Raw genomic sequence first — 26,626 nt, 5'->3', positions numbered from 1 at the left:
AGTTAAGCATAACAGTAATGAAATTGTTAATATTTATTTAAAATGATCATTAATTTAAAAACTAATTTAAATAATTTTTTTATTTCAGGTTTTAAACATGTTACACCCTATCTTACAATATTTATATTATTTGTTTATTTTTTGAAACGAATATTACATATTGAAGAAATCTGCAAGAAAGAATATTCTACAACTTGGAACAAGTATAAAAGTAATGTTCCATATCTTATTTTCCCAAAAGTATTTTAACTTCTTTGAAGATAAAAACTGTGCATACAAATTTACTGATTTTATTTTAAATATATATACATACATATATATATTTTTTAATGATTGTAGTGCCTTATACACATGTTGAATTTCATTGTGTGATTTTACACTATCCATTTATAAAATGAAAGGTTTGTTGTTCATCATACATTCATTGTACATTGTAAAAATATGTGAAATAATTACAAATTTTATGTTAATATTTGCATGTTTTAAACATTTTTTCATCTTTCATCTATTCATTTCAATATTCATCCTTCATAATTGTATTAATTTACCATTAATCATTTTATAACCTGTATTTGTAAATATTACTGATAAATTTATTGAAATATTTGAATAAAAATTATGCCTAAAGGTTACCTCTCTTAAATTGGCAATAACAAATAAACATATTTTTTTTTTTTTTAAATGCATACTTTTTCAGAAAATAAAACCAAATGATTTTAATTCATTATATAAATTTTTCTATTTATTTTATGTTACTTAAAATGTTAAAACCAAAGTAGTAATGACAAGTGATTTTCATATAAATTTACAATAGAATTCCCTTATGGTAATCATCAATGCAAAAATTTTTACGCCAACACAAAACTCCACTTAATGATATCATAACCAAATTCTGATTTGCAATGTCTTCAGGTAAATAGGCATTTCTAAGCTTTTTTTCTTTTTGCAGAATTTGAAGAATCCAGAATATTAAAAAGACATATTCAAGCAGTTAAAAATTGCCTTAACATATCTTTTTAATATCAATCAATAAACTAGAATTTTCTCTAACTGTAACCTTATTTACTTATCCAATATTTGTTAGTCAGTTATTGTTACCAATGTAGCTGAGTCCCAAAGTGATTACACAATAGGTGGATTATACCATATTTTATAAAAAATGGAAATGTTGATTTGTTGTTTAGATTTTCTTTTATTTCATTTTTTCAAACAACTTACCTTAACAGCTTAGCTGAAAAAATTGTAGTTTATAGGTTGATCATAGATTTATCTTTTAATCCTTTCATATATTAATTTCAGTAAAAATGAATTTTGGATCACATCTTGCTACAATATGTATCAAATAATAGTATATTGTATATTTATATTACATAGTTACTAGCTTTTATTTTTTAAAATATATTACATCTGTAATTCATGTTTTGTAAATACTGTACTTATTTATGAACAGATGTCTATGTATTTTTTTTAATTCAAAACTTTCAATTTATATAATATATACGAATAGATTTTCATTGTAAATAATTTTAATTATTGAAATATGAAATCAGTTTATAATTAAATATAATTCTATTTTCTTTTGTATTATAAAGGTTTGAGAAAACTTTCTATTTTATCTTTACTTTGATATTAGGTTGAATACCTAATATATATTTATATTTTAAGTATAAGTATAAAGTCAATTATAAGTTGAATGTCTTTTTTTCATGCAAATAGTAAAAACAAAAAATATTGTTTTTACTGTTTGCATGGCAGTAATATTGTTCCAAAACTCATAAAATATACATGACATATATGCATATTAACTGTCTATATTTGTTCAAAGTTTTGCTTATCCAAACAAGATGTTAAAAAGAAAATGCAAAATAAGCTTTTAGTGATACTTTGCTATTACACATTAACTGTAATGTCTTAAATATCATAACAGCTTTAATTAAATCACACTGCTGATCTCTACAGTGATGTCCACTGAAAACAAACATTTTCCTTTTCAACTCTATATAACAGACATGGGCAAATGCGGCTCTTGCTGAAAGTGTTAATTTCTGCTTTTTATTATTATTTTTACAATTTTATTTCCTCAATTTTGTGAAAATATGTAATTATATACAGTTGACTCCGCATAAGTCGACACCCGGATAACTCGTCACCGTAGGTTAATTAGTCATTTTCTGTGGTCCCAGTTGACTTACATAGGCAATAATGTTATTAACCTTAAAAGGCTCGGTTTACTCGACATCGTTTAACTTGTCACCACTGGATAAATCAACATACTTTTTTCTGTTTCACACTTTTTTGACATCTGATAAGTCGACTCCCCTCCTGAAGAAATGAGTTCACACCGTACAATAAGCTGTGTGGTGTAAACTCATTTTTCAGGGGGGGAGTCAACTTATCAGAATTCTAAAAAGTGTGAAACAGAAAAAGTATGTTGATTTATCCAGTGGTGACGAGTTAAATGATGTCGAGTAAACCAAGCTTTTTAAGGTTAATAACATTAATGCCTATGTAAGTCATCCGGGACCACAAAAAACTGACTACGTGAGTGACGAGTTATCTGGGTGTTGACTTATGCGGAGTCAACTGTATATGTAATATTTAGTAATTTATTTCCAAGTTGGTGCAATAAATTTAATTGACATTTCAGATCTATTCTTTTAAAACAAGTTCTCGACCGAGATGGCGAACATCCTATCCTTCCCTGCCTTACCATACTATCCATCACAACAGTACAGAACTGCAGCTCCCATGCATTTTGCAAAACTACATTTCGGTTCCCACTGAACTCTTGCTTGCCCATCTCTGCTATATAACTTCTGGATGATGATATATGCTGTAAATAAATGAAATTTTGATTTTAATATCATTTGTTAACTATGCAACCTGTCATATATAAAACAATCTTAGTATTAAATTTCCATCTTCATAAAATATGCAGAAAAAAGTGAATTATCAGAATTTCGATTTTATATTTATTACCTAAGCATTATAAATATATTTTTTAAATAGCCAAATTCTTATCACTTTTAATATGTTGAATTTTACATAATTTTTAGCAGATATTATTATAACTTATGTAAATTATGATAAATAAACAACTATCAGTTGTTGGCATATGACAGATATTCATTAATTTATTTTCAAAATTCATCTTTAATAGTCTTAACTAATATCTTCACGTGGATATATTTTTTTATTTTGATCTATTCATAAAATCATTACCTAATCTACTAAATGTTTGAGATGATTAAATAGTATATACTGAAAAGCTAATTACATGCCAGTGACTCAAATTGGTAAAGCTATTTATTTACAAGTCGCTGATAAAATAAACTTGTCATTAAGGGAAATTTAGGAAATAAATTATTTTGTAAGTTTTAAAATATGTTACTTTGTTTATAAAATAATAAACATTACAAATTTTCTACAGTAAATATACATTTTGTTAAAACATTTATTTTGATTTTGTAATATATTATAAATTGCAACTTAAATTGATTTCTAGATTTTCAACTTAGAATTGTAATATAGGCTTATATTCACATATAAGTCAACCTCCAAATATACAATAGGCAAGAACTGAAATACGGATACAGTATGTGGTATTTCTATCAGAGATTTTTCAGATTCAAAAAATTGATTTCATCACAATTTACAATGATTTTAGTCTTTCATCTATTCTTATTGGTTATAAACTATGATTTAAAAACATTCTGTAATTCTGTATTAAAAACAAAATGTGATCCAAAATTATATTCAATTAGAGACCATTTGAGTATTAATAAATTTTTAAAAATTATCAAAAGTATTAAATATAGTTTAAAGTTTAAAAAAGAATTTATTAAATAATAATAATAAATATTTTATTTGCATTAAGGCTAAGCCTTGTTACAGGGGGTTATTTTTCCAGTAATTTATTCGTATACATTTGTTACATGACAATTGTTCAATGCACATTTTCTTAAAAATCACAAGTAACATTACAATAATCATTTAGTAGTACATTTTGTCATTAGTTTACTTTTAAATGTTTTACTTTAAGTAATCTAATTAGTAAATGATATTTTACTTCAATTAATTTTTCATATATTTTTTAATTCTTTAGCAATTTGATTAAAAAAAATCATTAATTCTATACATTTGATTTAACATAAGATTATTTAGTTTAGTTCTAAAGTCTTGATTTTGTTTCGTAGATATTAGTTCTTTAATTTCCTATTTTTGATGGTATTTATTTAGTCCTTCACACTCTTAGTAAATGGTTCAAAGAATAGTAACTTGAGTTGTACCAATAACACGTCTTTGGTAAAATCCAAATAAGTATTATTAATAAACAATGTATATTTATTGAGTCTTAACTGGATTAGTAATATTTTTATATTCATACTGATATTAGCAGTTATGATATTTGAAGTAGATGGGATATTTGGAATGTTGATGTACCATGGATGGTATACTGAATGATTTAATGAGTTTTGATCCATTATTATTGATTGAGAAAATGCTGATTCAATCATTAATGAGTAGCTATATTGCCAATCCATTTCTGAAATTTATCAAATAATCTGTTTGATACACCAAAAGATTGTATTAATTTATTAAATTTATATTGCCATAGATTTTTATTGTTATCTGAGTTATTATTTTGATTCAGCATTATTTGATGTAAGAATCTTATGTTATCTTCATTAGTATTTTTAAATCTATAATAAAATTTAATCAGTCTCTTTAAATAAAACAGATATAGTTGGAATCCATTTGTTTTGGCTTGAATTGCATATCCTGGAACAGTTCTTTCTATTTTATATAGTTTTCGTAAGTAAATAACGTGGAATTTTTCTAAATCGTATAATAAATCTAGTGCTCATATAGGGCTTGCATAGTATATTGAAGGGATAATCAGAAGGTTAAATAGTTTCATCTGTAGTTTTATATTTGTAATTTTTAAAGTTGTGCATAAATAGATAACATTATCTATTAAAGTATTTATTTTTGTAGATAGATTCTTCAAGTATGATTGAAAATTGCAATTCCAGTTGAATGATATGCCTAAATATTTTATTTCATTTACTAAGGTAAGAGATTGATTATTTAAATAGAATGATTTTTCTTGTTTTGGAAGTTTAACATTATTTCTAAATATAATGATTTTGGATTTAGAGATATTGATCATTAAAAACAGAATTCAGATAATTGTTTACAATATTTATTTTGTGTTGCAAGGCGATTTTTGTTGGTGCAAGTAGTACTAGATCATCTGCATGTAATATATAGTGGTAAATTCTTCCAGAAATTTGAATTCCTTCAGTATTGAGTAGAAATAGTTTAATTTTTATGTAAATGATGTGGATAAACAAATATGGCAATAGTGGTTCTCCTTGTAGTAATCCTCAGTTTATTTAATTCTGGGAATATTTGCTTACCATGAATAATGTTAATTCTGTATAATGAAAATAATTTCGCAATTGAATCTGAGAATTTTTTCCAGAGTCACAGATTTTCAATTTATTTATCAAAGTTGGGATATGAACTGAATTGAAAGCTTTTGATATTTCAATGAAAGCTGAATATATTTTTTAATGTTTTTTTAGTAAGTAAATTTGTATTATTGATAATAAGAAGAATAAGGCTATTTCTGTTCCTTTTGTTTTTATAAATGCAAATTGAAATTTTGAGTTCAAGTTAAGTTCCACAGTCCATCGTTGAAATCGTAGTGCCAGTATAGAAGTAAAGCATTTTCATAATGTTGGTAATAATGCTATAGGTCGATAATTTCTGGGATCTTTTCTGTCTCCTTTTTTATAGATCATTAGCAGTTTTACTGTATTCCAAGATTCCGGAAAGTTTACTGAGTTGTAGAATGAATTGTGAACAGTTCAAGCAATACCCGTTTTCCTGATGGTGGTAGTAATTTTAAGAATTTAACTGTAATTAGATCAATACCTTGTGAAGATTTTGTTTTCATTTTGTTGATTGATGCCTCCAATTCATCATAGGTAATTACCAGATTTAAAATTTCATTTTCCAGGTTAAGCGACTCTATATTAGTTATATTAGTTATAGCAGTTATTCTTTTATAATAGAGTGACCAGGTTAAAAAGTCAATTTGCGATTGATTATCAGTAGCCTGTTTACGTAATTTTCGTACTGTTGACCTAAAGAGAGTATTATCTTTATTTAACATTAACTGATGTTCTAGATTTTTAAAATACAGTCAAATCCGCATAAGTCAACACCCAGATAACTCGACACCATTGGTTAAGTAGTCAGTTTTCTGTGGTCCCGGCTGATTTACATAGGCATTAATGTTAAAAAACTCTGGTTTTACTCGACACCATTTAACTCGTCACCACTGGATAAGTCGACATACTTTTGCCATCCCACACTCCGATAAGTCGTCACCCCCTCCTGAAAAAATGAATTCATTCCGCACGTGTGGTGTGGACTTTTTTTTTTTTTTCAGGAGGGGGAGTTGATTTATTTATTAATATATAATTAATATATATAATAAAATATTAATAATATTAATATATATATATATATATTAATAAAAATGCCTTAACATTTTGTGTATTTTTATGTATAAAATAATAACAGATAAACAAAAAGAAAATATACAATCTACATCGTCGTCACACCAGAATCCAATTTTGCATTTTCTCATGCCAGAGGCATTAAGAATTCTTGCCTTAGACGTTACTTGCCAACAATTGACAATTGTGAAGATGATGTTTTCAAGGCGTTCGTGATCTTTGAAAAAATAAGTCAAGACAGTCAAGTGCTCAAAACAAACAACACTAAATGAATTTTTCAGTTTTTCATCTATAGAGTAATTGCAAATGGAGGACACAATGTATTGTAAGCCTATACTACTGTATAATGCACTATTGTATTTTCCTAATTGTAGTTTTGTGGTTTTTCTTCCAACTTCGCTTTAGTCATCACATCAGATAACTCGACACATTTCCACTTCCCCTTGGGGTGTCGACTTATGCGGAGTCGACTGTATTTTATTTTCTTGGATTTTAACAAATTATGATATATTGTTTTAAGCTTCATGTAGTTTATAAGATTTGTTTCGTTTGACATATTCCTAAACTGCTTTAAGGCTTTATTTTTCTTTAATTTAGATATATAGCAAGTAAAGTCATACTAAGGTTTCTTAAACTTATTGAGTTTTATATTATTAATCTTTTTATATTAATGAATTTTTTTTATTCGATTTTCCAATTGGGAATGTATCTCTAGTACATTTCCTGGTATAATTTTAGACAAATTTTTACCTGAGGTTTTAAGGAAATTATGATACCTTTCAAATTTAACAAATTAACTTAATATTGACATGCTGTGTTTATGAAGCTATTATTTAGATATTTATAGTCTAATAAAATTAATACACAAAATACTTCAAAAATTTTGAAAAGAAATACTTACTTTCTTAAAACTTAAAAAATATTTATAAAATACAAAAATATTTTTTATATTTTGTACATGTTTCTCTTTACATATAATTATAAGTACATATTCTAAAATTGTATATTAATTTCTACTTTTATAATTCTACTTGATAATTTGTTAAAATTATTATACTATATATACAATAATTTTAAGAAATTATTGTTGAAAATTAGATAAAATTCATATTAAGTTAAGATTTTATTTTAGTTCATCTGATGAATTTCTATATAAAATAATTTTCAAACCAAAACATTTTTATATAATGAATTAAAATCAATAAAATACTAAAACTTTAATTATGAATAAAAAATATAAAAATTATACCAAAGATTACATTTACCATTTTAACTGTCAATTTAAATAGATGTTAAATGCAGTGGATGTCAAATATATTTTCTTTTAATTTCATTTTTTTTTAATTCCAGTCTACCTCAGATTCAAATTTGAGATAAATGATTAGAATTTTGTTTTTATTTTTATATTGAAATTTAAAAAATAAATTTTTATGACATTATTTCCAAAGTATGTTTTTAAACTGTCATATAAAAATCTTGCTTTCAAGCGACAATTTATTTTTTAAACATTTTTCTTATCATCCATAATCATATGGGATTGTACAGGTAATCAGGAAATTGCATCTAAAAACATTTTTCTCATAGAGTAATTATAAATTTAAAATATTAATTTTGCCCAAATAATTATAAAATAAAGTAGTCATTGAAATGATATAATATTTCAAAAAGTTATTATTAGCATATTGGGAAATAAAAATTTAATCTGTTATATGCACATAAAAAGTGCAATTAATTAATGAACAAAGTAACAACAATTATTTAAAAAGTTATTACTGCTATGAATTAAACAATGATTGATTAATGCAAATATATAAATTGTTACAAATTAAAATTTGAGGAATTCATATTATAAACATTTGAATATATCATACATCAAATTGAGATTATTTTAAAAATAGAAATTTTAACAAATTTCATAAAGATAATGCTCATCTGAAAGTACAAAATATTTTGCCAAAAAAAAAAAAAAAAATTGTATTATGCTATTCTAAGCCAAATTATAAAAACAAAATATGCCATTTAAGAAAATTTTAAGCATTTGCTTATTTATAATTTGAACCATACATATGTGTATATGTATATATATATGTGTGTGTATGTGTACTTTTAGTGAGATTATTTTCACAAGTAAAATTTATCAGTAATGTGTCATTCTTGTCCAGAAAATGTATCTAATGATATGTATACCTTAAATGTTTTAATATCATCTTAAATGACAAATGCAATACCATGTTTTATCAATTACTTATTATATTGAATATCTTAAAATGTGTACAAGTCTTGTTATTGATTAAATCATGTGAATAAAACTGCTCTAAGCAGTGTAAAAGTAATTATTCTTAATGGTACATTTTTTTTTTGTTTTTTAATTATTGTATATTTGGAAAATTCTGAACAACTGAACACCAAAGTACTTTAATATTTTCAAGTGAATTATTTATTTCATAATTATCTTTAGAATTACGGAAAATTTGATTAAAATTGAGTAGATAACTTAGACCACCCAACAAATCATAAAATGTAATACTTAAAATAATTTGTGTTGTACAAATGCTCAATACCAAAGTTCCGTTTTAATTACTTTGTGTGATTTGTATTTTGATTTCAAAAATAAATTTTTGTACTGATAATGTGTGATTGTTCATTTTATTTGCATTTTCATTTATAATTAAGAAAATTAGTCAAACCCTTTCGAGGTATGCCCATGGCAAATCACTGCAAAATGTTTATAATGTCTTGTTTAAAACATTGTACATAGGTAGTGCAGAAGTGCATTTCAGTATTTCCTATTCATAGCATGTCACCACCTATATGTCAAGTGGCCTTCCTGTTTCTAACCATTTAGTTGTTTAAGCTTTGAATTAGGTGGTATCATATCTGTGGTGTACTTGACACTATGTGCCTTGTGATGTAAGTATAATTTGCATTTACTTTATTTATTTTTTAATGTATTTGAAAGATTAGCTTACTTTTTGCATACCCATTGCTTATATATCTTTATTTAACAATCACATAGGTTTCAATAAATTCTTAGACTTATATTAGTTTGAGAATATACCAAACAGCTTTTGGGATGCCTATTCTTTAATAATGTTTCTAGCTCTCATACAGCTTTGACCCAGGAGGGGTTGGATGGAGCTTTAGAACAGGTTATGAGGAATCAATAGAAGAAGAGCCAGAAGAGAATGATTATGACACCAAAACTGTATCAGAAGAGTGATTATAGAAGATAATCTCCACACTCTGAACAGTTGGCTGATGAGAAGCTGGCACTGGAGCTAGTTGATGTAGATTCAAACCTTTGTCATTTTAGTTTAGTTTTTTTTTATGTGTAACATTATTCTTTTACAGCATCCTTGGCATTATTATTCCTCTCATTTAAGCTTATAAGACAAGAGATTAAAACTTGTGACGTCATTTCCTGTTTACTGAAAACAAGCCTCTAGATTTAACTCTTATGTTGTTAAATAAAACTTTCTTCATATTTATTTTCAGATATTGTGATGTTTTGACATTTGAAGTGTAACAAACTTGATTACATGAGGAAATTGTCCATAATATTAACAATTAAAAAAATAAAATGCTGCGACTATGCTACCCTGTTTTCATATCACTTGTCACTTTCGTCCATGTGCAGTAACATCTGAAGTTTATTTGCTTGTGAGGACACATTATGCAAAATATGTGAAAATAAATGTGAAGAAATAAGTTTTTATTTTATGACATAAAATGGTTAAATTTACAGCAGCTTATTTTCTCTAAACAGGAAATGACGTCACAATTTTTAATCTCATTTTAAAAGCTTTAAACATGAAGACGAGTAATAATAATGCTTATGATGTGGTAAAATAATAATGTTACACATAAACCAAACTAAAACTCCGAAGATTGAAACCTGCATCATCTAGTTCTAGTACCTAGTGTCTTATTCACTCAGCTATCACTGCTCTGAGATGTGAAACTTATATGCTAAACACTAAATTTTCAGAAGCCCAATTTTTGGAAACATATGATAATTGAGTCCTATTATCTGGACAAGGAGCTGCTTGTGTTTAAGATTATGTGCTCACCAAGTTTCGTTTAAATTGGAGACCTGAACATCTGGCCCTCCCCTTATTAGCAACATTTTTGAATAACTTTTTAATGAATAATTCTGAATAACACATTTGATCACAATGTTTAAATTCCTAGATGCTGGCTGTACATCACTATCATCAGAATTGAAGCAAAAGGTTACATTTAGATATGTCTAAGATCTCTTTTTAGCTGGAGACGTTTTGCTTCGGTCTAACCCCCTTTTTAAGAAAAAATACATAAAGAATGCTACTTATTGATAAAGAAGCAATCTTAAATAATATTAATAAATAATAATCAGCAGTCTAAAAATAAATTTAAAGGGGTAGGAACTACTGCATAATTCTAAGTTTCTCCAGGCCCAAGGAAAACTCCCAACCTTGTCTTCGAATCTTTCTTTTACTTGAGATGTTTAATGGAAAAAGTCTGTCTTGAAGAAACCGTGTTTTGTATTTTCTTTCTTTCGAAGACACAATGTAGTGACGTAAACTTAAAAAACACTGGGCGAATTTTTCATCCTTTTTATTCGGCCAACCGAATAAAAAGGATGAAAAATTCGCCCAGTGTTTTTTAAGTTTACGTCACTACATTGTGTCTTCGAAAGAAAGAAAGAAAGGAAAAAGTCTGTTCTATCACCCCAAGAACATTTGCCAACAGATAATATTAAACTTTGAAACTTATTTCATATGTAGTGCAATATGTGAGTTTCCATATTGTATTTAGGCAGGAAAAATATATCTTTGTATATTTTTCCTGCTAATTTATCATCAGCTCTCATGTTGAAACGTTTCTCTTGTAATTATCATCAATCTTTCTAGGATTGAATGCAATTTATATCTATCAAATTAATAATTACTCTAAATTATTTTTGTATATTGATTTAATATGTATAAAATTTTAAATAATTTCTCTTACACTTTAATTTTTATTTTTTTTAATTAAAAGACTTTATATACACAAGAGTTTTTTTAACATTCAAGTGACATTTGTATACATTGTACATAATTTCACACAAAGCAGAAACATATTTGCTTGTGTAGGATTATAATTGACTGCCAAAAGAGGCAGAAGTTTAAACACTTTCATCCATAATCCATATACAGACTAGTTAGACAAGTTTATCATTTTAAAAACTAATGAATAATCACAAAAGTTTGCAAGGCATTTTCACTGTATATTTAGGATAGGAAACAAAAATATAAAAGTAAATTATATTTTAAACTGTATATACATAATTATTTTACACAAAAATATGAGGAAGAAAATTTTCATTTGTGCATATGTTTCAAGATTTATTAATGATGCCAAAAGCATGTTATTGCAAATATCCAAATAAGTTATAATCACAACCGTTCATTTTTTCTTGCCACTTAGTCAAAAATAAACCACAACTGTCTTAAACCAATGATTGAATTATTGTGGTGATTAATTTTGTAGCTTTATACATATATTAATGCTTTTCAAATTTGCTACCCACAGCATAAATTTATAATTTTTTAAATTCATGTTTTATAATGCCCAAAGTTAACTAAACACATAACATCTTTTTTAATATATTTAAAATTTTGAAAAATTTATTCATAAATATGAATAAATTTTCAATTTATTTTGTTGTTGTTTGTTAAAGTATTGTGTTTGGAGGATGGGATATAAATGAAAGCAAATATGATAAATGTTTTTAACAGTCAGTTAAGCTTATTTTTTTTTATTGAATTTTAGTTAATAATTATTATTTATAATAAAAAAACGATTTATAATCTTCAATATTTTGTTAAAAAGATAGTTTATATTGTCAATTGAAGTACTTCTCATTATGAATCTATTGACTGCTGATCTTGTATCAAGCATCTTGAGAGAACATTCAATTACTCATTTTTAATAAATTCTAAGCAAAATCAAAATGAGGTGTTTTTTAGAGTCCATATATCTTTTATCAAGATTCTTATGATGGAAAAATAAATTTTGTAATTGCACAGAAATAATTATATCTTTAAACGTAATTAATATTACGCATAGGAAAACAGAGGAAAGACAAAACTGAATGGTTCCATTAGAAATAATCACAAAATGAGATTTATTGACTAAAAAGGAGATAAGCACAAGAAATGTCTAATGTGCTGGCAGACATTTTTCTTAAATTTTTAACAGGCACATTCTGGTCGTCGTTGCTGTTGCTGTCTGTTAAGCCTCCTCAAGGATGCATCACCGTATTGGATTCCCGATCCAATTCTTTCGGGATCTAATTCACCTGAAATATTTTACACAATATAATATAAAACTATATTAAAATGATGCCTTAAATGAAATTTAAAAATTTTGAAAAGAATCTTAATATTACAGAATGCAATACAAATATTCTAAGCTATGTTTAACCTGTAAACATTTTGAAATATGAAGAATTATCAGAATTTAAATCACCAGTCCCCTAGGAGCATATATAGTCATCCTGATACTTCTTCCACCAGCTATCCAGTACCACCTGTAATTTCACTTTGTCAATAGTCTTGAAGCAGTGCCCTTTCAACTTCAATTTCATTTTCAGGAATAAGGCAAAGTCACGGGTAGGTGAGTAGGAAGGGTGTGAACAACTACCATCCTGTTTTCAAAAACATCTACAAAGGTGCAAAGAGTGCTCTCTTTGCACCTCTTAGCACATTGCTGGGAACTGCGGCACAACAGTTAATTGCAGTTGTGCCTCAGTTCTTGTCTTTTTCATCTCAATTTTCTCTTAAGCATCTCAAAACATGACAGTCAATTCTGACTTTTATTACAATACCCTAATGTCAAAAAACCATATGGCAGATCGGAAATGCATACTTTTTTTTTTTGATCATGGTGACTGTGGACTCTTATATTGTGATGACTTTTTTTCGGGATTGTACCCATAAACCCATGTTTCATCAGTTGTAATGATCAGCAATAGGAAACTTCATTTGTCGTCGTCCATTTCATGAAGCTCAATGCATGTGTCAAGATGCTGCTGCTTTTGTTCACCTATCAGGAACTGGGGCACAAACTCTGCAGAAATGTGATGTATGTTCAGATTGTCTATGAGAATCTTTTGGCAAGCTCCTTAACTTCATTCTACAGAGCTGATGGATTATCCTCATGGATTAGTTGAAAATGTTGAAAAAAAAATTCCCCCTCTGTTCTGCTGGTGGTTGGCAGCTCGGAACACTCATCACGTTAAACTGACACTTGACCAGTCTTGAAACACGCATGCTACTCAAAAACCTGTGTTTGACCTAACAAATGTTCACTGAAAGCCTGATGAAGAGGGTCTCAGTAGCAGATTTCCCAAGCTTCACATGGAACTTGATAGAATGTCTGACAGATTCATGCAGCTATCAATTACAGAACCATCTTTGCACTACTTTACAAAATTGTTTATTAATGAATCAGCAGATTTTGAAGCTATGACCTTGATAAGCACATGCACTTCTGTTGAAATGATACAGTAACATGAGCTACAGTTCATGGCAGCTGAACTTTTGAAGAAGGTTAAAAAATGTTTTCAGAGATGATGCTGAATACCACCGATTAACAGCTGGAGAATGAGACTGTATCCTGGAGCTGCACGGTCTTGGTTTGTTGATGTGCACAGTTGTCACACATTTTGGGCACATGAGTGCAATCCAATGTTGTGTGACACAATGGACATAGGAACATCTGTGAACATGCAAAGAGGGAATGAATTGCACCAGTGCATGACAGTGCACAGATGTCAGACTCGTGAAACAGCCTGTTGGGATCCATTCGCCAAGTCATATTACATTTGAAGCCACCTGTCACTGTCAACGGGTGCATCTGGGTCTATCCAAACCATTCACAACAGGCTGCATGAAGTTGAGCTGTATGCACAGCAACCAGTAACAGGGTACCATTAACCACTCAACACAGGATGGCATGTCTGACTCAGTATTGTCGTCTTTGCAACTGGATCACTGAATGGTATCAGATATTGTTTAGGAATGAAACCCACTTCTGTCTGTGAAGGAATGATTGCCATGGATAGATGTGGCAGTATCCTTGGGAACGCTAGCCCTTTTTGTTGGATATCACATTGCACATTTCTGGTACACTGACAGTGGACCAGTAAGTCACATGAATTACAGGGTTTGTGGTTTGGCCACTGATGCACCCAATCGCAGGTCGCATGGCAAACTCTCACCAATATTAAAAGGAGTTACAGAAATTAAAAATTTATATTTTTTTTTTTAGATTTTATACTGTTTAAATAGTTTATAAATACTGTGCATAGATTAAATTTACAAAGAAATAGCCATTTTTATCTTATTGGACTATATAAAAGTACAGATTTTTAAACAAAATACAGTAGAATCTATTTTAATGGATTGTGTGGGCTTCTGAGAATCTATTACATCATGAACAACAGATTTCCTGCAATTGCATGAAAATATCTGTTATTCAAAAAGATTTATGTTTTTTAACCCCACCATGTAAGAAACACAGCTACTTGAGATCTGTATTATTCAGTCTATTGAGATCTCTATCCTTTATTCTATAGAAACATGTATATTACAAGATCATACATTATGCCATACATGTGTATAATAAACTGTATACAGAGCTGACCAGAAACTGTATGAGGCGAAGTACAGTACATGTCCAAGTGAAGTACTAATGACTATAAGTTTTTTTAACAAATCATGAAACCATCTTGGTTTATTTATGCTAAAACTCATCAGGAAGGTCTTCATGACTTGGAAAGACTATCATTGATAGCCTTGCTAGATTTTGGCACCAGTAGCTCCTCCTCAATCATATCAGACTGATGACTCTCTTCACACAATTCTTCACTTATACACATCCGAGATGTAAAAAGGACATCATTGAATTCTACAGATTCATTAAAACCAACACATTCACCCACATTCCCATGCATTTTCCTCCAGCATTATCATCCTCCATTTTGTGCTCCCCATCAGCAACAGTGTCTTGTCCATAATCTTGACTACACAAAGACATCATGGTAAAAACAATTTGAGAAGTTACACTCTCCCATGCACATATAATGAATTGTATGGCTTACAACAGATCTGGTCTAATACATTGGATATAATTTCTTTCCATTTGCAACAAAGCATATTGGATGACCAACTATATAGCATTGTTTGAAAGATATTATTCCTGGGTCAAGGGGCTGAAGATAGCTTGTGCAATTAGGCAGGAAAAGCAAAACTCTACATTTCTCAGCCTCTGCACATCATTGGAATGTGTGGGACAACAATCTAGAAACAGAGCTACTCTCCTGTTTTGTAAGCTCGTTCACATCAAATGAGTAAAGAAACTCTTCAAAAAGTTAACTTGTCATTCAAGATTTATTATTTTGATACTTGTAAGACAGGATGTGGACCTTCTTGAAACATCTTTGATTTCTGTACTTTCTGGTAACAAGCAAGAGCCAGAGCCATCCATTCAATGCAGTAAATTCCTTCTAGATTCCCATTTTTGTCCCATCATCTAAGGCTCTTTGGCTAACAAGAGAGCTTGCTACATATATGGATTAAGTTCTTCAAATTTGCCATCTGTAAATCTTACTTCACTTTGCTTCTTAGTCACCAGATTTTTCTTTTGCATAAAATTTTTTGTTCTTAAACAAAACAAGTTGATATTGCTAAGCAGTTTAATCTGCCTACATGATAGTCAATATGATTTTCGAGGATTGCTTTCAATCTGCCATATGCTCTAGACCAGGAATCTCAAACTCAAATGCAGCAAAGGACTGGTCAAACAGATATCATACTCGGAATTTATTCAATATCATTTTGACAAACCAAAATATACTTTAATTTAAAAAGGGCTGTAACAAAGGCCCTTTTGTTGCCAGTTTACAACTAATGCAAACAATAGCGAGGTTGAGGCCGAAGTTTTAAATGCAAAAATGTGTACGTCGGATGTTCGGCATTGCATTCCTGTAAGCCTAGAAGTTTGACAATGGCCTTTGGAATGTCAAGCATGATTCCACTGACTTTCCAAATGCCATTGCCAAACTTCTAAGCTTACAGAAAAGTGGCGCTGAACGTCCAAGTCTGACATACATGTTTTTGTGTTTATAATTAGCGAGATTGAGGCTGAAGTTTTACTTTTGAATTTTTTTTTGTTCTAATCCTCGCAAGATGTTAGAAACATTTTTAAAAATCAAAGAAATCAAGACCATGTGCTGGATATGAAGCCTTAACAGGTTGTATCTGACTCTCAGGCTGCCAGTTTGTGACTCTTGATCTAGACCTCACAAAGATCTCAATATGGAAAGATTACAAAGCTGAACTTTTATGTTCACAAGAAAAAAAAACACCAGACAAGACAAAATTACGAATCTAGCCTGCATTACTGTATGCTCTTATCCTTTCTTTCAAGGTGATATGATATTTCTGGGTTTCTTTTGGTGGCATCATCAATATGAACTTTAAGCAAACACAACAATGTGATTTTAAGGTGCAAGATTCCCAAGCTGCAACACCCCAGCACTTCCAGATATTCACGTGTCTACAACAAAACCTGAAATAATTTCCTACCACTAATCAATGAGCTACAGGAAAGCATTAATGAGTGGCTGCAACTTTAGCAATGAGAACTGTGACAATTATGTGCAAAGTTTGCACCACATGCAATGTATTTTTTTAAATTCAGTATCTGAAACATCCAATTGTTAATTAAATGTTGAAAAAAATGTGATGTTTACCTTACATGAGGCCAGAAAAAAAAAATCAGTTATTCTGAATTACAGATTCACTAAAAGGAGGTAAAATCACATTGGATTTTTCCCAGGTCTCACCAAATCATTGTTCTGCAATCTGTTAAAACAAGATTCTACTGTATTTAAATAATTTGATAGACAAGAATGCTTTAAATCATAAGTGAAGTGTCCTAAAAAAAAATGCAAAAACCTGATACTATATATATATATAAATAAGTTTAAAAATTTAAAAGAAGAAAATTTAAACTAAATAAAATAAATAATTACCACATTCAATCTTAGCTAAAATGGTCTTAGCACACTTAAGAAATGCTTCTTCAACATTTTCTCCTGTTAATGCACTTGTTTCTAGAAACATTAATTCTGTAAGAGAGGGAAAAAACTTCATACAAGTTTGAAATATAAATATCTGATTTATGATGTAATTATTTCTTTTTCTATCATTAGTGATTAATATCAAAATTTATCATCTTAATAATCATTGTTTATTATGACACAATAAAAAAAGAAATCTATACACTATTATTTTTTACAATTATTTAACTTTATGCTAATAGCTTCATCTAAATAGCAGGTAAGCTTAATGAACAACCAGTCAATCATCAGTAGAAGAAAATAACATGTAAAGTATTATAATTTTTCAAAATTATATCTATTTACAATATTTTCAAAAACCAGTCTTATCTGATAAAAAATTCTCATAAAAAGCATGGATTAATTCTTACAGAATGTTCTAAAAATGCCATTCTTGACATACATAAGGTTATTTTAGATTTCTAAAGTAATGGTTTCTCTAAAATAAAGGAATATAAATTGACTAATTAGTAGTTTGTAATAGATATAAAACATGTGGAAACAAAAGTTGTAAGGAAGTTTCAGAATAAACTTAAATGACAGATTTATTACACATCTAGAAAGAAAAATAATTTCTCAAAAACACTTTTTTGTGTGCATGTGCGCGCGCGTGTGTGTGTTTTTTTTAATAGAATGAGTTGAAAATAGCAGGAAGTGTCACAATTCACACACATTACATAATAACCAGTAGGTGACACAAATGACGTAAGGATAATAGTAACTGAATATCATAACACCAAACTTAAATTGCTTCTGAAAAATATTTTGTGAGTTGTATCACTTTTCTTCTATCATTATTCAGATTTTGTTGGATATTTATACTTTATACATAAATCTGATAATCTGATTAATAAGTTTCATTCAGTCTTCCTGGTCTACAAATATTTAAGTAAAGCTTTTAAAAAAAATCAAATTATTATTTAAAACAAATAAAAACTTGATTATATTTTTTGTAAAATAAACCATCCTACATTAAGCTGAATAGTCATCACTAGAATAGTAATAGCTGATGACAGCATTTTCTGACCTGATTCAATATCTAATAAAAAAAATCATGGATTATAGTAATATTAAGAATATATTGATAAATATTTTTTACTTTGGCACTATCATTATAGCAAAATAAATAAAATTTCACCGAGAAAAGACTGTAGGTCTTTCTTTTTAGGAAAGTGAATGTTAAAGATAATTAGCATTGCTTTCCAATAGACTACACTATCTATTGTGGTATTGCCAACCTAGGATATTTAAAAAAAAATCTATAATGGCTGCCAAATGTAATTTTAAATTTAAAAATTACTGATTTAAAGTAGTTTATATGTAGACAATTCAAAATTTTTTAAATTTAGATTTCTAAAAAGTTATACATTGGAAAATATGAAGTCCATAAAAATTATAATTAATGAGTTCAGTAATTTTAATTTATTTTTCTTTTCTGTTGACTAATGTTTTGTGTCTACATTACTAAAATGGATGCTATAATATTTCAAATTGCAAAATTAATAATTAAAAATCAATGAAGAAATCCAAAAATTAATAGGCCTAGCTGGTAGATAGTACTCTTGTAAAATATTAGACTATATAATCGCATTTAACCACCGCATATAACCTGTCTATGTATTGAACTTTGTGTAGCATCATGTATCTCATAGTAATATAATAAATGTCTATCCAAGGACACCTGCCGACTTGCTCAGCCCCATTGCCACTTGATAAAAAGCCATCCGAAATGACAACCTGAGCGAGTTTTATGACTTGACATGTAAATGCCAATTAGGGTATTGACCCTGTGCCCTTGTATTCTCACATAATGTTAAAAGTAAATTTTAAAAAAATTGATATTAACCACTTCTGTTTAATCAAAAGCACATAATTAATGAAAAGAATATAAAATTTATTATTACTACTGAAAAAATTTCAATGATTATATTGTATAAAACATTGAGATCTATCTTAATGTATTATTTTAAACCTAAATAAATTATAATAATTAAATTCTTTAATTTTAAAGAGTAAATATATACCATTTTCTTGTGCAAATCTACTTGCTTCAAGAAACGTTACTTCTCTATCATCTTCTAAATCTTTCTTGTTTCCAACCAATAAAATGACTATATTTGGACTTGCCAAAGTCCTTGCATCTGTTAACCAGTTTGTTAAAGCATTATATGTTTCACGGCTTTTGAAAAGAAAAAAAATTAGGTTGTGTTAAAATTTACTATCATCATTAATTTTTATATAACTAAAAATTTTAATTTTAATTAAAAATATTCAATTTTATCATTCAGATTAAGGGAATACATTAACTCAAATTTTTTCCCCCTTCCCCTGTTTGACTGGATACGAAATTTTTTTTATTTATACAGATTTCAAGACTTTCATTTATAGTTCATATGTTATTTGCTAGTTAATAATATCAACTATTTTATTACTATATTTTCACGAGTTAACTTGTGGATTATCTGAATTTAAAAATCAATTTGAAAACAAGTGTAGGTTAGCTATTAAGAGCATCTTTAGAAAACATGAAAATCCTTTGCATCTGCCATTGAAATTTTTCCTGAAATCATCATTAAGCACATATACAGCATTGTCTCACCTTTAGTTCTCGTCCATTCATTTTCTATGCATAAATCCTCTCTTATTGATATTATTACACACTCCTATTTAAATTTGCATCTTGAAGGCTGATAAGTTACCAATACTTCCCCATATATAATTCCTCTTAGAGAAATAGAAATCAACTTCAATTGAATCATATATTAATTCTTTACAGTGAACAAGATCTAAGCAATCTATTTTCAAACCAATATCATTGGATATTATTAACACTAAAACTTTGAGAATTATTAACATAATAATAATAATATATTTTATTATTATTTGATAAATAAAATGGAAACTAAATGAAGCAATAAAAAGATTGAGTGTTTGGCAGCTATTTGCATTTAGGAGATTCAGTCACACAGAGCAAACAGAATAAATATTCCATTTATTCTGTTTGTTCTGTTTCACTTATTTTATAATATTTATAAAGGATTATTAATGGAAAATGAAATGAAAGAAAGGGTGAAGGGAAAAAATTTGAAGCAACATGTTCTAAGCTGCAATACTGCTTCAGTGGTACAGTGTATGTAATGATCCAGGTTATATGCCGAGTTAGCCACATTAAATTGTAGTATATAAATACATCTACATAATAATTGTTATTTTTATTATCAAAATAAACTCTTATAATGTAGGAAAAAAGTAATTTTTTTATTTTTCATGTTAAGTTCAAACAGACATATTCCATTAATGATAAACTTTGAACTGGAAGACTGGGCATAAGGAAGGAGACTATGCCATCTATAGAGAAAACCCTTTCCAAAAGTTCACAAAAATCAATAAAAACAAACTTCTTTTAAAAATTCTTAAAACAACAATGTGTAAAATTCTCAGAGTGAAACTAATAACTCAAATGTGCAATGTGTTTCTGGAACTTCCAAAATTATATTACTGATTGAATTGGGTTGAGGTATATGTTGTTATACAGCGTGTTCCATTTTAATAAATTGGAATAATTAAAAAAATAAGCATACTACAAAAAAAATTGAATCAAAAATTCAAGGGGAGCTATTAGTTTCATCAGTGCTACAATTGGTGAAAATGAAGTGAATTGGATTTTCTTAAATGGAAATCTCCATTTTTTTTTTATTGTATATTATGATTCTACATCACAAATGAACAAACTTTTATCTAAGCATTTTCTTTTAAAAGATGCATTTATCAGAAGTTATGAGTGTTTGAACTTTTACAATACTACTATACCTTATGCATTTCATAGATACCTAAACCTTTATGAAGTTTATAGATGTCTGTGTATATCTATGAACTTCATTAAAAAAATTATTATTTATAGGAATCATTCTTTTTCAAATAATGAACCGATACAAAAACTTTTGTCAGAGCTGGAGGCTATCTAAATTTATGCAATGTATTTTTAATTTTAATTAATCTTATAGCAGAATGCTTAATTAACATGAGTGTCTGTCACAATTTTCTTCTATGGCAAATGATGTTCATTCACGTCTCCATTTTGCAAACTATATAAGTCAATTCTCTGTTGAACATGTCTCATAGTTTTTAATAAAATGTTTTGTGGTATGTTTGCACAAGCTATTTGAATTTTCTCCATATCTTCTCTAGTTGGTTCTTGTTCATAGACAATTTTTAAATATTCCTCATGTCAGACAGTTAAATCTGGCAATCATGTAGACCACTGTACTGGTCCATGTCATCCAATCCACCTCCTATTCAAGTGTCTATTTAAATAATTTACTGCAATTCATGTACAGAAGGACCCTGTTCAATCTGATTGAATCCATATTCTTTGCTTTGTTTGTAAATATCTTCAAGTAATACTAATTCATCTCAAACTCCAGAAAGTTTTACCCATTCTCATTTCTATGGAAAAAATAGGGATGATTGATAATGTTTTTACAAAAGTGTTTTGTATCAGTTCATTATAATTATATATATTTTTAATTAAGCAACACTTTAAGTATACTTTAAAAAAATGAAAACTTACCTAGTAATGTCATAAACCAATAATGCACCTGCAGCACCTCTGTAATAACTTCTAGTTACAGATCTAAAAATAAGTATCAAATATTTAAAAATGTTATTTTAGATAACATTGTTCATGCAGCATTGATATACTCTACTAATTGTTAATAGTGATAAAAATCTAAATTTCATGTAATCTATAAAAACAAAATCATCATTAGAAAACCACTGGGATAAAATTGCAGAGGAAACAGTAGAAATCTAACACATGAACACACTTACCAAATTTTATGTTGATAACTCATATAATCTAATAAGTACAAGTTATGTGATGTAGGGTTAACCCTTTCCCGGCCAGGGTACCGATCTATCGTTACCCTAATTGTTTCGCAAAACAGCCAGGGTACCGATTCATCGTTACCCTGTTAAAAATCGATTTTTATAAAATTTATCGACAACAGATGTCAGCACTTGACGGTATCGTCTTGTTTATCGTCTGTTTCACATATTTTTGCCCAGGTGGTGTTTTGTCGATGTAAAAAATTTTAATTATCGATGTTTTTTCCTTAATTTTTCATTTTCTGATTATTTTTTATTTCATTTTTAGCATATTTATGCAATAATATTACTATAATAAGTTTATTAATGCTATAATCAGTTAATTCAGCTATAATATGTTAATGCATCATAAATATTCAAGTTATGACCTTTAGTTCTGATATTTTATATATTTTTTTAATTTTTAATTTTTAATTATTTTTTAAATCTAAAATATCAGCAAATGTTACATCTATTGCTACTGGTAATCATATGTTTATTACGAAAATAAATAATCTTATTTGATATAAAATGAATAAAGTATATTAGTTTATTATATTAGTTGAAAGCAGAATAAAGTTTAGATTTTAAACAAATGTTTGATATAATGTGCGATAATTTCACAACGAATAAACGTACATGCATAAATGTTATATCAAATTGTACAGAACAATATTTTACGTGGTATTGGCTCAGTGACAATAAGAATGAAGTAACCAGGCAATGTTAATTTTGACAAATAGTAACAAATTTTCAAGTCTAAATGTCAGTTATCATATATATATATTTTTTTTCTCATAAATTTTTTAAACAAACTTTATCGAAATATGTCGTATTTAAAACTAAAGACCAACAACTGCCGAATTATCGGGCTAGCAAATGGCTATAGTAATATTAATAATTTAAGTTAATTTGGTACTAGAGTTAGGCGTTAGGCGCCATCTCTTGCTAAATTTAATAATTAGAATTTTAATTAAATAATTTAAATAAATTTAGGCTTAACTGGAAGAAAAGAATCGGCCCGAAGCGGGATTCGAACCCGCAACTTCTGCTATCCGTGCAGACACGTTACCAGTTACGCTACCCGGACCTTCGGTCCGATCCTCCCCTTCCAGTTGATATAAGATTACCGTACGACCATCGACGGCTATTACAATGCCGGCTGGGGACACATTAATTGCCCATGTCCTCCCAAAGGCACTCAACCGGCCATCGCAAACCCCGGCAAGGCGTATACATATAAATAAACAACAACTAACCCGTTATATATAAAGACCAACAACTGCCGAATTATCGGGCTAGCAAATGGCTATAGTAATATTAATAATTTAAGTTAATTTGGTACTAGAGTTAGGCGTTAGGCGCCATCTCTTGCTAAATTTAATAATTAGAATTTTAATTAAATAATTTAAATAAATTTAGGCTTAACTGGAAGAAAAGAATCGGCCTGAGCGGGATTCGAACCCGCAACTTCTGCTATCCGATAATTCGGCAGTTGTTGGTCTTTATATATAACGGGTTAGTTGTTGTTTATTTATATGTATTTAAAACTAACTATATTGATAAATATATGTGATTTTTTTCATATGAATGAAATAATAATTTAATTTTTAGTGAATTTTTAAAATAATATTGCCTGATTCACCTATTTTGACCTTGGCCGTTTTACAAAATAAGGGGCGTGGCAAACGGCAGGCTAAGGGTTAACTGATAATTTTAATTCATGATTAGTAACTCATCAAATAGTTCTTTACAGCAAATAAGAGCAGAGTGAGTGACTCTGGAATCTGTCATAGTATATTATCTACATTAAAATTATGTATATAATGCTAAGGAGGTTTTTATTAGTTGAACTTCTAGATTTTTTTGTGAATTTGAATGAATTAGTGTTTTTAAATAGAAGTGGGTCTAATGTGAAACAAATTTTTTTTGTTTTAGGAACTGAAGGTTTGTTCAAGATTTCAGTTTTAAAATTTCCCCATCATTTTGTGTAAGGAGTCAATAAGAGACTTTTTGAAACACTGAAATTTTGCAACAATTCTGTGTTAGTTTACCAATAAGATATCTGTATATATATATAGTAATTTACAAAGGAATGTGTGGCCCTGATAGAGCTCTGCCCAACATTTTTGCACTTTATAAGAATCCTCTGATCATTTTGTAATAACTTTTGTGTGACTTCAAAAATGTATCTCATCTCATTTATTCCTTTCTTAATCAGAGTTTTACAATTTCAAATATCTAACATGTTCCACAGGTCAAGTGCCATCATTGAGTATATGCTAGATCACATGTGAGAAGTATGTCATGTTCCTGTTGCTCATGTTAAAGTGGCAATGAATGGCATCATACCAGATGAACACTATTTTATATTATGGCAGCACTGCACTGATATCTCTGGAGAGAGATGAAGTGCCTGCAATATATCTCAATGTTTGGCACATTGAACCATAAATATTCATATTGTAGAACACTTCAATTCTCTCTAGAGATCTGAAACATTTTTGTTTCATTTCCTCTTTAGGAAATGAAACAAAAACATTTTAATATTTGAGATGATACCTTCTAAACCGCATACTAATAAATGTCATAATTTCAATGACTGCCACTCTTTACATGCAGAGTATACTGTGGTGCAAGCTATGTACAGGTTTTATTTCCATTTTAGCAATTTTCTGCCAAGTAAATACCAGTATATACCAGTGTAAATTTCTACATGAAATTATCATATAGTAATCATGGATACTGTTACAAGTTGCTTAATGTTATCAGAATTACCAAGGTCTCAAACATATGAGAGTGGTTCAAGTCAAACCAGGGCTTGTGTGTATGGAATAAAAAAAAATGTCAAGGAGTGGCAACTGCATTTGTTTTTCTCTCTCCTGCTACATTTATACACTTATCCCAGCATTTAATGCTTGGAAAGCTTTACCATTAAAAAGATTTGTCAGTTCATCAGAACCATCCTAGGACAGTCTGCTTCACTTCATCAGTGCTGAAATGCTGATCTCCAAGGAACTTCAAAAAGGTTCAAACAAGTGAACATTGCTCTAAACAAGATCCAGGCTGTAAGGGGAGTGTGGCAATACTTCCCCACTGAATTGCTGTAATGTGCATGAAATATGGTGAGCAGTATGAGCTCGTGCATTGTCCTGATAAAACAGTTCACTCAGTGAGCAAACCAGGACATTTTTCTGCAGATAGTTATGTACACCACTCAGAATATGATAATACAGGATGGTAAAGAAAAAGTCACTTAACACTTCTTCTTCAGAATATAAAATGTACCCAAAATTAATTTGCTCATATCAGGAACACATTAGACCAAAGGGGAAACAGCTTGATGTGTGTTACATGCACAGTCACCATCCTGATGGTGGCCATATTTAATGCAACTCCGAAATTTTAAATGGAAATAGGGTCATGTGACACATCATTTAGGGTCAGAATTTCACAAGGAATTGATTGCTGAAAGATTTTATTGACCTATGGAGAGTCTCCATACCTGATAAATATCCACCAATTTCTTGACACAGTTAGGTATAGATTTTTTAGGTATTCTAGCTTTTTCCCAAAATATGATACACTCGCGTATCACAAGATTTATGCTTTCACTCAGTTAGTTTAACTTCGCAAATGTTAAAAAACAAAACTGCGAGTACTTGCCAATTTGACGGCAATTTTGCACCCGTGATTTGGTGGTTTATCTCTCCGACTAAAAAAATATGTTTTTTAGTGCTTTGTAATTCCACTGACATCTTTGAAAAAAAACTGTGTTAATAGCCTGACAAATTGTGTTAGAATGGCGAACAAAGCGAATACGTGCCACTTCTCTAGCATCATATGTATGGAAATGATTCGATGCAAGTTGGCACGGGTTCTAGTGATCAAAATGAGCTGAAATTTATTGTGGGAGTATTTAAGGGTAAAATAAACAAAACTAGGCCCTATGCGTTAGAAAAAAAAAATATTCGAAAAATAAGGAACACCTAATAATATATATATATATATATATATATATAACTTTACTTTTTTGAGAAGTGTGAGCAAAAACTACTAGTTATATATATATATATAT

The 26,626-nt window shown here is 28.8% G+C and overlaps 2 protein-coding genes across 3 annotated transcripts in view; one reads left to right on the top strand and one right to left on the bottom strand.

Moving 5' to 3' along the window:
- LOC136977579 (delta(14)-sterol reductase LBR-like) overlaps positions 1–682 on the top strand; it is a 53,691-nt gene extending 53,009 nt beyond the window's left edge. For both annotated transcript variants that reach the window (XM_067273097.1, XM_067273104.1), the window contains exon 12: positions 89–682. In XM_067273097.1, the coding sequence (XP_067129198.1) occupies positions 89–249 (161 nt within the window). In that variant the 3' untranslated portion in view covers positions 250–682. The remainder of the gene's footprint in view (positions 1–88) is intronic.
- Positions 683–12,652: 11,970 nt separating this feature from the next.
- LOC136977539 (ras-related protein Rab-4B) overlaps positions 12,653–26,626 on the bottom strand; it is a 32,382-nt gene continuing 18,408 nt past the window's right edge. Inside the window, exons 4-7 of the mRNA XM_067273039.1 lie at positions 22,253–22,315; positions 19,707–19,861; positions 17,596–17,691; positions 12,653–12,855 (exon numbers count right to left, since the gene is read on the bottom strand). Coding sequence (XP_067129140.1) covers positions 12,749–12,855; positions 17,596–17,691; positions 19,707–19,861; positions 22,253–22,315 — 421 coding nt within the window. The 3' untranslated portion in view covers positions 12,653–12,748. The remainder of the gene's footprint in view (positions 12,856–17,595; positions 17,692–19,706; positions 19,862–22,252; positions 22,316–26,626) is intronic.

The sequence above is a fragment of the Centruroides vittatus genome, unplaced genomic scaffold, assembly GCF_030686945.1.
Source record: "Centruroides vittatus isolate TY-2023 unplaced genomic scaffold, ASM3068694v2 contig_1114, whole genome shotgun sequence".
Lineage (NCBI taxonomy): Eukaryota > Metazoa > Arthropoda > Arachnida > Scorpiones > Buthidae > Centruroides > Centruroides vittatus.
The sequence above is the reverse complement of the archived record's forward strand: the minus strand, read 5'-3'. Positions and strand labels throughout refer to the sequence as shown.